General features: G+C 51.9%; 1 protein-coding gene across 1 annotated transcript; it reads right to left on the bottom strand.

Annotated features, from left to right (window-relative positions):
- Positions 1 to 328: 328 nt before the first annotated feature.
- On the bottom strand, positions 329 to 12024 carry SLC2A10 (solute carrier family 2 member 10). Its single transcript, XM_080404963.1, has 5 exons — positions 7016 to 12024; positions 3269 to 4645; positions 2099 to 2221; positions 1376 to 1511; positions 329 to 719 (listed from the first exon to the last, which is right to left on the bottom strand). Exons 1-5 carry the CDS (start codon positions 7311 to 7313, stop codon positions 623 to 625), a joined length of 2031 nt encoding a protein of 676 aa, XP_080261089.1. The 5' UTR covers positions 7314 to 12024; the 3' UTR covers positions 329 to 622.
- Between the last annotated feature and the right edge of the window lie 311 nt (positions 12025 to 12335).

The following is a 12335-nucleotide window of genomic DNA, read 5'->3' as shown; positions in this document are numbered from 1 at the left end:
CCAAACATGCCAAAGAGATGTACTGCTGAGCCTGTGTAGGCATGGGCAGTCAGGTGGGTGAGCTGCTGGACCTTGACCCTTCGGGAAATAGCAAGTGAGCCAGCACTCATTCTGCCTCCACTAAAACAAAGTGTTTATCTGCATTAGCTCCCATCTCAGACTCCAGGTTCCTACATAAACGTTAGAGAGGGGAACAATAGCAATATGTGCTGCTGAGTGCTTGGCACGTTCCTCCTGCGATACTGTGCCCTCTGTAAAGTGTCGAGTATTCTGAAGAACTGGAAAATAATATACCTTGCTTACAAACGAACTGCACAGGTGGAGAGCATTGTCAGTAAAAGTTCTGCTTTAATTCCTGTGTAAAAAACCATTAACCTCTTAAATGATAGGAGATACAAACCGTGAAAAATAAAAGATATCAAAGGGAGGACATGTTCCCTGCTTGAGACCAAGGATTCTTCAAGGACCCAAAGGACAGCTATAAGCATGTCCCAAAATCTAAGGCACTGCAAGGAGAACCATCTCTGAGCAGAGGTCACTAGTCAAAGGTCATGGAAAGAACTGTCCTGATTGCAGACCCTGCTCCGCTCCTCAGGGCGATGCTGTGGGCATGTCATCGGTTTCATGTGCTGCTGGCATGCTCCACTCTCCGGTACTGTGCGTGTGTGCAGCTCGCTCCTCTTCCACGTCTCTGCTTGAACATGTTTCCTTCCCACGCCCTGCTGAGCAATGGCAAGGGTCAGCTGCATCAGCTGCTGCTCGCAGGGAGCCAGGAGCCAGGCAGGGGGCTACAACAGTTACCCCTCCCAGCCACCTCCAGCGGGCTTCGTGCTCCAACCTCCTTTGCTACAGTGATGCCTGCCCTGCCACCTCCTTCACAACCAGAACTGCACACACCTCTTGATCTTCCCTAGCCCATCACAGGCTTTGCATGGAAATGAGCAGGTGAGAGCCCACAGCCTGTGTTACACCAGGGGATTTCTCTGCCCCAGAGAAATATCGGTCTGGGATTACCCTAAGGTGAAATGACAGGACTATCATCCCCTCCTGCCTTCTCACAGTCCTGTCCTGCCTACTCTGTGCTCTAGTCCTGCTTCCCCTCAACTACAAACCCTATTTTGCAGCCCTTCTCCTCCCCAGTGTCACCAGTGCCCTCCAGCAGCACGCCCGCAAGGCTCAAGGCAGTGACCCGCTGATGAACCGTGCTACAGCTCTCACCCCCCACCCCATGGCCCTGCCACAAACTTGGGATTTTCTTAGCAGCAGTGAACCAGACTTTGCAACAGCCCTGAGCTGCCCGGTGCCACAGAGCTCAGGGACTGCTGCTGGGAAGCACCCAAAGCCAGCACTCACACTGGGACAAAAGCACACGTACCGTTTCCTGCAGAACTGCTGGTCTATCTCCTCTAAGGACTGTCCTTTTGTTTCCGGAACAAAAAGGTAAATGAATATAACAGCCATCAGTCCCATCAGTCCGTAGAGAAGAAACATCCAAGAGAAGCCAATGGCATCTGCAGAGAGATCCAAGCGCATGAAGGCTCTGTTGGAGGTAGGTCACATCACAGGATACAAAGGAAGCCGACTGCTTGCTGCGAGGTGGTCACTGGTGCCTGACAAGGGCATTTTACTCTGAGAAGCCTTAAACAAGGCAGAGGAGCTCCTTATCTGCAAGGCCTGGACTGGGGATCAGCAAGGGAGAAGGATGGCTCACACCAGGCTTTGCCAGCAGCACCACAGAGGGAAGGAGAAGGCAGCCGAGCTCCAGGGCCCGGCAGTGCTCGCTGAGCACCGCAGTCAAGAGCTCTGCTAGAAAGAAATGTTGTAAAGCTACCGGCGTGGAAGCTGCACGCTCCAGGGTTTGCTGATACTGCAGTACAGCCCAGCGGGCAGCAGGTGATTTTTATGATCAGGTGAGGGAGAGGCTCAGACCAGTGTTGCTGGTGCCTGGGTTTTCTGCTCTCGGAGACATCAGGGTCACACCTATTCCAGTGTCAAGTCCCCAGAGTTCAAAATGCCACTTAATCCCCAAATGGTTTGTGGTGACCACCTTTCCCAAGCAGACGAGGGAGACGGAGGGATGGGGGGGATGGCCACTTACCAATAAGGTCCAGGAAGGAGAGGCTGATCAGTAAATTAGCAGCCCAGTTAAAGCTGTTACAGAAGGCAAAGGCTCTTCCTCTTATCCCAGCAGGGTAGATCTCACTGAGGACCAGCCAGGTCACTGCATGCATTAGAGAGATTAGAAAGACAGTGTAGGGGTTAAACAATTTATTTGGGAAATGGGCAACGGAGATTTCAGCAGGGGTTTTAAAAAACTCTGGCTTCACCCAGCACCTGCTGCTGGTGGGGTCAAACATTCATTGATCTCAGAGTCAGGTCACAGCAGAATGCTTCAAAACTTCCATGTTCAGCACTCCACAGAGGAATGAAATACCAAGGAACAAGTTCAGGGCACAAGGAAGAAAGCAGGAGAGTTGGTCGTTACATTCAGGGGAGATGGAAGAGGTCTGGCATACCTGCTGTCAAGTCATGCTCTTTGTGAAGAAATGAGAAAAGGGTAGGATTAGGGAGACAATGTTGCGTTTGGGCTAAAATCAGAGCTAAAGCAATATACATCTTAAAGAAGTCTCTCCTATCCCAGCATTATTTTGCTTGAAATAATTTACAGGGTCACCGTCAAAGCCACGAGACTTGCTCACTTACATTTTTTCTTGAGTTAGGTGCTGTTTTCTCCCATCAAGGCATTTAAAACAATAAATGCCAGAAAACAGCAGAGCTCACAGGGAAGCAACAGCTAATCTCTGTTCTCATCTGATGAACAAATAACGCTCTCAGAGAAAGACCAACTGATACTGAGAAACTTTCAAAGAGATTCACTTCAGAGATTCTGTACTGACTTTATCACACAGCAGAAGCCCCTCTGTCCTCAACCCTGTATTTTTCTCCTTGCCAGGGTGCTAGGAAGATTAGGTAGTGCTTGTGGGATGCTCTGATTTTACAAAGAGCTTCGCAGAAAAAAAACACATTAACAAGGGTAGTGATAGCATGAAAAAGAAAGTCATGCTAGTGCTGCTGTACCAGCCCTGTAGCTGACAGAGTTGCAATGCTAGAAAATGATTCAGCAGGCAGAAGGGGACATATTTCCAGTTCTCAGACACCGAGCTGCTTGGTAAAGCAGATACATAATAAATGTTTCAAGCAGACTGTAAAGATCAGCCCTGATTTTATTCTCTGGGTTAGTGCAAGGAGATTCAAACACCATACTTACTTGGTCCGAATCCAATTGAGAAGGCGCTCACAAAAGCCATCATGCTCAGCAGCGTAATCCAATTTAAGACCATATGTTCCACCCAGGGAGCACCACTGAAAGGAGGGCCTGTGCTTTCCACTGCCTCTTTCTTGGACTGACCTACCAAGCCCCTTGTCTGAGTGAGGGAAGAATCGGGAACAACCTCTCTGCTTTGAGTACTGGCAAAAGCCTTTGTAAGGCTCCTTGTGGCAGCAAAACCAGAGCCCGCCTGATGTCTGACAGCACCTAGTGCTGGTGGGATGGGTGACACAGCAGGCGGAGAGGATACAGAGGTCAGGGGGTGCTGGGTGAAGCTGTGGGATGCATTGGGGTCTGCAGCTGCTTTGCAGTCCCTGGCCATGGCCAGCGGAGCAAGGCGGCTGGTGAGGCCAATGGTGGTGACGGAGATGGCCATCACCACGCAGCCAGCCATGAGCAGCACTCTCCTGCCAGCCTTGTCTGCAAAGGCCATCGCGACAAGCGTGGCCACCACCTTGATTGCCCCCAGCCCAACAGAGGCCAGGATTGCTGAGGAGTTGCTCTGGAAGCCCACTGAGTGGAAAATTTTGGAAGCATAGCCCAGCACATTGGGCTGCCCAGTGAACTGCTGGAAGAGCACCAGCCCCAGGCCCACCAGAGTCCGCCTCCTCATATTGTCTCTTGTCCTGAAAAGGTCAAGAAATGAGTAATCCTTCTCCTTATAGGGCTCCCGCTTTGCTGCTGCTCTGTCCTCAGTGTCCTGCAACTGAATGAGGCCCTTCTGGCAGTCTGAGTCCCACAAGCTTAACTTAACAGGGTTCACAGGGAGAAAGAGGATGCTGAGGAACTGCATGGCCGTTGGGGCGACGGCCAGGCCAAACATGTACCTCCAGCCCTCACCCACATCCGCAAAGATGTAATTCAGCGCGTAGGACAGCAGGATGCCTACAGTGATGCCCGCTTCGTAGAGAGACACCAGCAGCCCTCGCTGGTGAGCAGCCACCATTTCTGAGACGTAGATGCAGCAGGCCATGGATGACACAGAGATGGCAAAGCCCACAGTCATGCGCCCAACGACCAGCCCAGTAAATGACCTCGCCAGTGTGAGAACAAGGCTGCCAACCAACAGGACCAAGTTGCTGACCAGGATTGCTCTCCTCCGTCCATGGCGGTCAATGAGGATCCCCCCCACCAGCGAGGCAAGGAGAGCTCCGATAAGGAGGGCACTCACGAGAACTTCTTGCTTGAAGCAGCTGAGGTGAAAGTCTATCTGCAACTGCAGCAGTGCACCGGAGATAACCCCCAGCTCATATCCAAATATCAGCCCGCCCAGGAGAGACACTGTTGCAGACAAGAGGAGGACCAGCAGCGCACGACCTGGAAAACAAGCAAGTAATGCCAGGTTCAGTCGTCCGGTGCTAGCCAGCAAGCTATCCACACACACAGCCTGGAAAAAGCTCTCCCAGGACACCCGAAGTTTTCCATCTACAAAGCCATGACGGTGAATTTCCCGACACGTCACTCGGTGTGACACATGTGGAGAGGCACTTGCAGACAGTCCCACCACCCACCATGCCCGCACACGCTTCCACCAGCTGCAGGGGCACTCATCTGGGGTACAGAACTGTGAAAACAGGACTTCATTAACAAAGTTAAGGCTTGCACTGAAGTGGAGGACAGTGATTTGTAGTGCCTGGAGTTGTAGGGGGGGATCTGACGTGGTCTCCTTGATTCCAATTACAAAACCTGTTCTGGGCTGGAAATGCAGCTCCTGCTTTCTGGCTCTGAATTGTTCTGCATTATCGTTTTCGTGTTTCAGTGCATGTGGCGCAGTCAGCCTTCACCACAGGCTCTGCATTCTTACTCCCTACCCTGTTGTTAAAAACACTGCCTGCAAAAGCTGATTTCTCCCAGTTAATTTTGCACTCTCAGCATGACTTTGTGGGGGCGGCCCTGATTTCTTCATCTCTCCTTCTACAGCACACAGTGCCCAGGATCCCAGAGCCAGGCACAACCTTCTCAGGTTGGTTCAGGACTACAGGACAAACTTATCGTGAACTGAAGAGCTCACTGTTGCCTGCCCCAAATACGACAAGCAATTCCTTGGCCTTGCCCTTCCCACGGAGCTGAGCATCCAAGTTTAGGAAGTATGTAAGTTTAGCTAAAATAAGGAAAAAAAAACAACAGCAAAAGCAAATCCAACCAACTCACCCTAAACAACCCTACAAAACCCAGGTGCTTGCTGCACATGCTTCTCTCCCCAGGAGAGGATGAAGGGGTGACCATGGGTAAACCATTAGCCACATTAAAGCAGGGATTGCACGTGGTGTGAGAGCCAGGGCTGACGCGGGGACTTTGGGAACAGCAGTGACAGTGACATCCCCCCTGGTTTTGAAGGCACAGGTAAAGTGCATTAGCTTAGAAGTTTGTGCTGGCTTCCAGCATATACTACTACTACCTGTATTCACACATTGGCTTTGTTTAATTAGCAATACTCACAGTTTTGGTAGACCATACGTGGAAAAAATGTGGACACAACCACCAGACCATGGAAAACTTTCCTCACCCCGCCTAAGGGCTTTTTTCCCCTCACAAGCTGTGTTTAATAGGAAGTGTCTCTATCTGGCCTTTAATTACAGCTAGAAATGATTATTTCTCAGTGATGGCTGTATTTATATTTGTGTTTATTCCATAACCCTCTGTGATTCATTTTTGTTGCTTAGACTGTCCCCGCCACATGCCAGTCCCTCCCACCGTGCTCTGTGTGACTACCTGCCCTGCTTTTATCACTCCTTGTACACATTACGCAGATAATTAGAAAAAATATTTGCTCACTGAGAACAAAAGGCATTGCGTGAAGTTGGCATGCCATCCGTTTCAAGCCATAAACTCAATTAGATAGACAGCCCCGCTGTAAATACCACTGCTGATGCCATCAGATCGTGCTGTATTTCTCGTTAACTTAATGAGCTGTAATAGCTTATGAAATCCAGCTTTGCATATAGTTTATTCTGATGGAGCTGGGGAACTTGAGGGCTCTTCAGAACTTCGCATGGGGACAGAAAGTTTGGTGGGTCTTGCAAGGAGCTGTGCCAGGCGATTTCCAGCCAGGCTCTGGTCGGAGGGTGCTCCAGGGGCCGGGCAGGACCCCGGGGGCCGGGCAGGACCAGGGGATGGGGCAGAACCCCGGAGACCGGGCAGGACTCCGGGAGGCGACAGGCCCCCGGGGACGGGGCAGGACCTCAGGGACGCGACAGGACCCCGGGGACGGGGCAGGACCTCGTTGACCGGGCAGGACGCCGGGGACGAGGCAGGACCCCGGGGACGGGGCGGGACCCCGGGACGGGGCAGGACGCCGGGGACGCAACAGGACCCCGGGGACGCAACAGGACCCCGTGGCGCTGCGCGGGCTGGGGCTGGGCTGGCCGCCCCAACAGCCACGGGCACCGCAAGCGGCCCCCCACCCCCCACCCCCGCCGCGCTGCGGGCACGGCCCCGGGGCTGCGCCGCGGGGAACTACTCGTCTGCTTCGGTTTGCTGCCGCTGGTGCTGGCAGTGCGAAAAAACTGCGGGGGCGCGGGGGGAGTCCCAGACTTTAGGAAAAATTGAAAACTTTGGGTTGGGGGGGGGGGGGGGGGGGAACTTTTCCGCCCGGTGCCAGCCGCGCTGCCCCGTCCCGGGGGGGCCCGGCTGCCCGCCCCCGCCGGCCCGATGCCCCGCCGCGCCCCCCGCCCGGCCGGCACTCACCCATGGCGCGGCAGGGCGCAGCCCCCAGCGCTCCGCGGCGGCGGGCGCGGATCGGGGCGGAGCCGGTCGGGCTGCGGTGGCCGGAGCCGCGCAACGCCACGTCGGTCCCGCCCTGCCTCCCGGCCGGGCAGCCTGGGGCTTGTAGTCGCCCTGCCCGCCCCTCGGGGGGCCGGGGGGTCCCGGGCGGGCCGGGCACGGCCCTGGGGGCCGGTGCTGAGGACCGGGGGGAAGGAGCGCGGTACCGGGGGGCGGCGGGTCGCCCGCTCAGGGTGGCCGAGGACATTGCAGCGGGGTACATCGCTGACCCGGCTGGACACGAGGACGTGGCGGGGTACGGCTTTGGCAGCCGGAGGGACAGCTCTGTCCCCGTACATCCCGCTGCAGCCGGGAAGGAGTCGGTGATGCGGAGCGCCACTCCTCTGGGCCAGAAAGGCTCCACACAACCCGCGGGCCATGGGCGGTGTGCTGGAGTTTTGGGGTAGCTCGGCCGGAAAGCCAAAGACAGCCTGCTAGGAAAGGAGTGACCCTTTGAAGGCTTAAAAAAAAAAAAAATAAATCAGCATGATGATGACTGAGTTTGTGCTCTTAACTTTGCTATGGGAAAGAACGGATTGGTCTCTCGAGCTTATCTCCTTCCATTAGGCAAAGCATTTCAGTATTCAACTTCCCTTCCAATTAACATTCTTTTTCTGCTGAGTGGAACAGAAACTTTCCCGCTGGCTACTTCATGAAAGACTCCAGGGCTTGCACTTGGATGCAAAATTTTTTTTCCAGAGTCTGAAGCTAAATTCATGTACCCCAAAGTCCAGTTTGTTTTACACCCAAGGATTTTACAAAATCTGACATGCCTAGAAGTGCTTTCAAAACTCCACGCAAATGTTCTGCCTTGGTGCTGTTCACACAAGCTGCAGTTGCTGGGTGGGTTGCACTGGGGTGATGTGCACCCCATGTTCACAAGTGTGCTGTAACCCCGCCGGTGTGGGCGGTGGGCTTGCACAGCCCTCCCAGAGCCGGGGACTGGGGCTGCGGCTGAAGGGTAAGTGCAAATGACCATAAAGCTGCATGGCAAGCCGGGACGTGACTGCAGGCAATATTTCATTTAATCAGGTGGTTGTAACAACACCAGCTCCAGCACTCTGTGGAGCCTGTGCTGGTAAAGCTTTTTGCTACAGTACAGGGTTGAGCTGGGGGAGTTCTGTACCAGTGACCACCATGCCTGTGGTGCCGGCACATCCCTCTGACACAGGTCAAAGTGAACAGGTCGGGTGAAGAATAAGGAACATATGTGGTTTTTTCTTAAAAAAGAGCTTTTTCATGCCACATGTTAACTTAATGGGGCATTTAAGAGAGATATTTAAAGAATCATTATTCTAAGCAGGCGGATACATGTAACGTCCCTGCTCTGCAGACCAATGGTGCCAACTTTTTTTGCTCCAATTCATAGTTTTGGGATGTTTAAGATGGGCAATACCGAATCATGCACATACCTTCAGCTTTAGTCTGTTGGAGATCTGGCCTGCAACATGAGCAGCAGCTGATCGAAGGGTTTGGTTTCATTTCTTCTCAAAGCATAGTGAATATTAAAAGTGTTTCAAACAATCTGCCTGGTTTATAGATTAAATAAATGCTTCCCACTCATATGCTCTAATTTCAATGGAAATAAAGCATGTAAAAATACCTCTTCTAAAACCTGGTATCAGATACAAACGGACAGCTGAACAGGGATCACACACTTGGGGAAGAATGGCTTCAATGAACCCCAGCCAACAAAAGCCAATGGTGTTCATAGAAAGAGCTTTTCAATAGGATTTTTAATTCATAATAAAGAACTTTTAAGAACTCTGAAATCATGACCAGCTCTCATGATGCTCAGAGGGAGAAATGACTGCAATTTTCTCTCTCCCCCAAGACCCTGCTTATGAGGCCAGTTCATGGTGGGCAGCAAACACTACAGCTATGAGTCTGGGCTAATGTTTCATGTTTTGGGAACATGGTGGGGTGCTGGGGCTGCAGTGTGATCTTGCCCATGATCTCTGGCTCCCATAGCTACTCCCCGGAGCTCAAGCCTAGGCATTTTGGGTGAGCTGTGTTATGACCTGGAGGAGCTGTCATCCATGTGTGGCTCCCCACCATGCCAGGCAGAGAGCCAGGGGGGATCTACAGGCCTCACCAGCCACTGGGCAAACCCACTCTTGGCTACATGGTCTGCAGTTTGCCTCAGCAATTCCTTCCTTCTCAAATGACTTCAGAAGGAAGAAAATATATTTTATTCCACAGTCACTCAGCATTTCGTTTATCTGCCACCCCGCTGTTCTCTGTAGGCTTCCTGTTCTCTGGTGGGGCAATAAACATCATTAGCACTGGCAGCAAGGAGGTGAGGTCCTGGGAAGTGTAGGCAGAGCTTTATGGTATGTTTACAAAAGGTGGCCAAAAAGATGACATCAGAATGTACACAAGTGCAGCTGCTGCATCGACACTGCGCATGGCTGGGCATGATGGTCCTCTGGAAAAAAAAAAAAAAGGTGAAAACCTGCTATGATGTACAGCAAGGATAATTTGGGAAAAAAATCTTCTTTCAGGGTTTTTAAAGTACACCTTTCTTATACCATCAATGGTTACCAGGTATTCTAGGCCTGTTGAAGTCAGTAGTTTTGTCCCTAAGCTCCGCATGAGAAGGTCTGGCAGGGTTTGATCTACCGGGACTGGCTAATGCTTCATGCCTGTGGGCAAGATTCTAACCTCGTTCCCTCCTGCAGTGCTTTCCTCCTCTCCAGACCGTGTCTGTTGGCAGTGCCATTTCCCCATCTGATCCTTATCTCACTCTTGGCTGCTGGACCGGTGGGGCTCCAGAGCGAGTTCCTGCATCCATCAGCACAGAGCATCCTCAGGGCTGAGCCACAGGAATGTGCTTCCTGAGGAGCCTTTGAAAGGGCAGCCTGCATTTGGAAACAACCCGGCTGTGATTACTGAAAACGTTACACTCTACCTCTGGGGTGGAAAAGCTAAAAGAGGCTTTAAAATCACAAATTAAAATATAAACATGAGAGGAGAAAGAAGTCCATCCTGGAAAGGGGAAGATGGTGTTCAGCAGCGGTCATCACACACTCAAGCACATTTTCTCTAATAACAATCGACCCTTAGGGAAGGGTTCAGGGGTCCAAACCCACTGAGCTCAATTCAGTTGTTGTTGAAAATGCCAATCCATGAGCAAGCACCAATGTTACAGCCGGCTGGGACAGAGCCAGCTAATCAGGCACCTGCATTTATTGCATGCTTATTCACAGCCCAGAGAGATTTCTCCTTATGAACACCAGGCTGCATGCATTACTTTTTTTATGTTATCCTAACCGGGGAGGGGTTCGCTGGCAATGCTGGTCAGTACTGGTGGTTGCCCCATGGGTCCTGGTCCTCTTTCCTGAACATTTTAAGGATGCTTCCAGTGTGGCAGCCTGTAGCAGCCCAGGGTGCTCCCCTGCATCCCCACACCCCTCGGCTCGGTGGTTGGTCCCTACAGCCTGCCACAGCCCTAGCATCCTCTCCCGGGGGAATTGGCCAAGATCCGAAGCTCTGAGCTGCGATGAGAGTCAGAGCTGTGAATTCACAGATGGGAGGGTTTATCCCTGTGCCCACACTTTGCAGGTTGGGGACACAACCTCAGAGCCAACACATGCCTTAGCTGGGTGCAAGGAGGCACCTGAACCAAATTCAACCCATTTCCAGCCTCCATCCTTAAATAAGCCAGGGGGTGAGGGGAGAGCTGCCCACAGCGCTGCAGCCTGCCCAATGCCAAGGGATCGGCAGGACAGCAGGAAGCCCATGGGATCTGCCTTGGTTTCCATGAGGTTGGTTTGCTGCGCTGCGCTGCAATTTTTAACTCAATTACATTGTTTGTAAAAGGAGAGTTTATAAATGCTTGTCACCAGGAGAACAAAGTTACATAATTAAACAATTTACCAAAGAGTCTGTGGCTTCAGTGCAGTTCTCTGGGGTGATTCAATATTCCAATAAAAATACTGGGTGATACCATAAATATTGTAAATGGCTCTAGATGGTTTCCAAGGGCTATGTCAACTGTTTATTGCATTAAAAGAGAAAAGAATAAGTGAAATCACAGGGAAGATAAAATTTAAATAAATAAAATAATGGGAAAAATAAAGCAAAAATATTTTCTTTTGTATTTTGAAAGCTCTGGAGGATGTTTTTGGCCAGCATGAGAGAGGGCCATCATATTTACCAGAAGAATGAACTGAGGGCATCTATGTGCACTTGCTGATAGGTTATATATGTACATCTGTGGAGGCTGTGCACGGATGCTTAGATAAAATCTGCCCACAACACGGGGAAAACTTCTTTGTTTATTTGATTGTTTGTGGCATTTGCAAATTCCAGCCGCAGAGCCCAGGAACGCATCTCTTTCCCTGGCCAAGCTGTCAGGCTTCTGCAGCCCTGCCACAGCGAGGGCAGCCAAAGGAGGATGCCACGGGTGGGCAGGATTGCGGGGTGGATTACTCGTATCATTGAAAACTTGGGAAGGTTGTTTAAAAGTTGTTACTGAAGCAAGATAAATATTTGCCAGGCATGATCCCACCATGCAATGACAAGTAAGCTGTATGGAATGTGTTAATAAAATATAAATGTTCTAAAAAGGAAACAAATGTTGTGGATGAGAAAACAAGGACAAAATGGACTTGTGGCACCTCCAAAGGCAACAATTGAAAACATATTTACATGGACTGGGCTGAAGTGTCATCTCTCCTCCAAGCAGCATAAATTGCAGTATGTGCAGGTCTCCCAGTAGAGCAGTGGGTTTTCAGGGTGCCTTAAAAACCCAAACACAGCTCCCAAGAAAGTGAGGTTTGTCCATCTTTTACTAACACAGAGATGTGGGGCTTGGCTGCTCGGGGAAGGGGGAGTCACCGGACCCACCGCATGAGTGGTGTGGGCCAGCAGCCGGGCTGGTGCTGCCTGACATGGGGACCCGAGGAGACCCCTTCTGCCCCCCCAGCTGCGGTGGCTCTGCACGACCTCCAGAGAAGGCTTGTGGCACATCAAGCACCAAGAGCCTGCAGTGAGCCCTTGGGGGGGATGTCCTGGTGGTGATGCCTCAGTGCTGGAGCATCCTGGTGGTGATGCCCCCGGTGGTGTCCCAGGGGTGATGCTCGGGAAGGCAGCTCCAAGGTGGTGCTGGCAGCACCTCGAGGGGAACACAAGACCCCACTTGCTGCCTTGGGGAGATGCAGATCCAGCTTGCAGGCCCTGCGGCAGCTGCAGGTCTCGCTCTTGCACTGGCAGAAACGCAGGGAAATGCCGGGCTGGGGAT

This window comes from Falco punctatus, assembly GCF_963210335.1.
Source record: "Falco punctatus genome assembly, chromosome: 10".
In the NCBI taxonomy this organism is placed as follows: Eukaryota; Metazoa; Chordata; class Aves; order Falconiformes; family Falconidae; genus Falco; species Falco punctatus.
This window is presented reverse-complemented; position numbering and strand designations above follow the sequence as displayed.

Coding starts and splice junctions, on each gene's coding strand:
- SLC2A10 (XM_080404963.1), bottom strand. CDS start 7,313: ATGTACCCCGCTGCAATGTCCTCGGCCACCCTGAGCGGGCGACCCGCC. Junction 1,512..2,098: donor CTCCTTCCTGGACCTTATTG/GTAAGTGGCCAT, acceptor ATCTCTCTGCAG/ATGCCATTGGCTTCTCTTGG. Junction 720..1,375: donor CAGCAGTTCTGCAGGAAACG/GTACGTGTGCTT, acceptor ATTGCTCAGCAG/GGCGTGGGAAGGAAACATGT.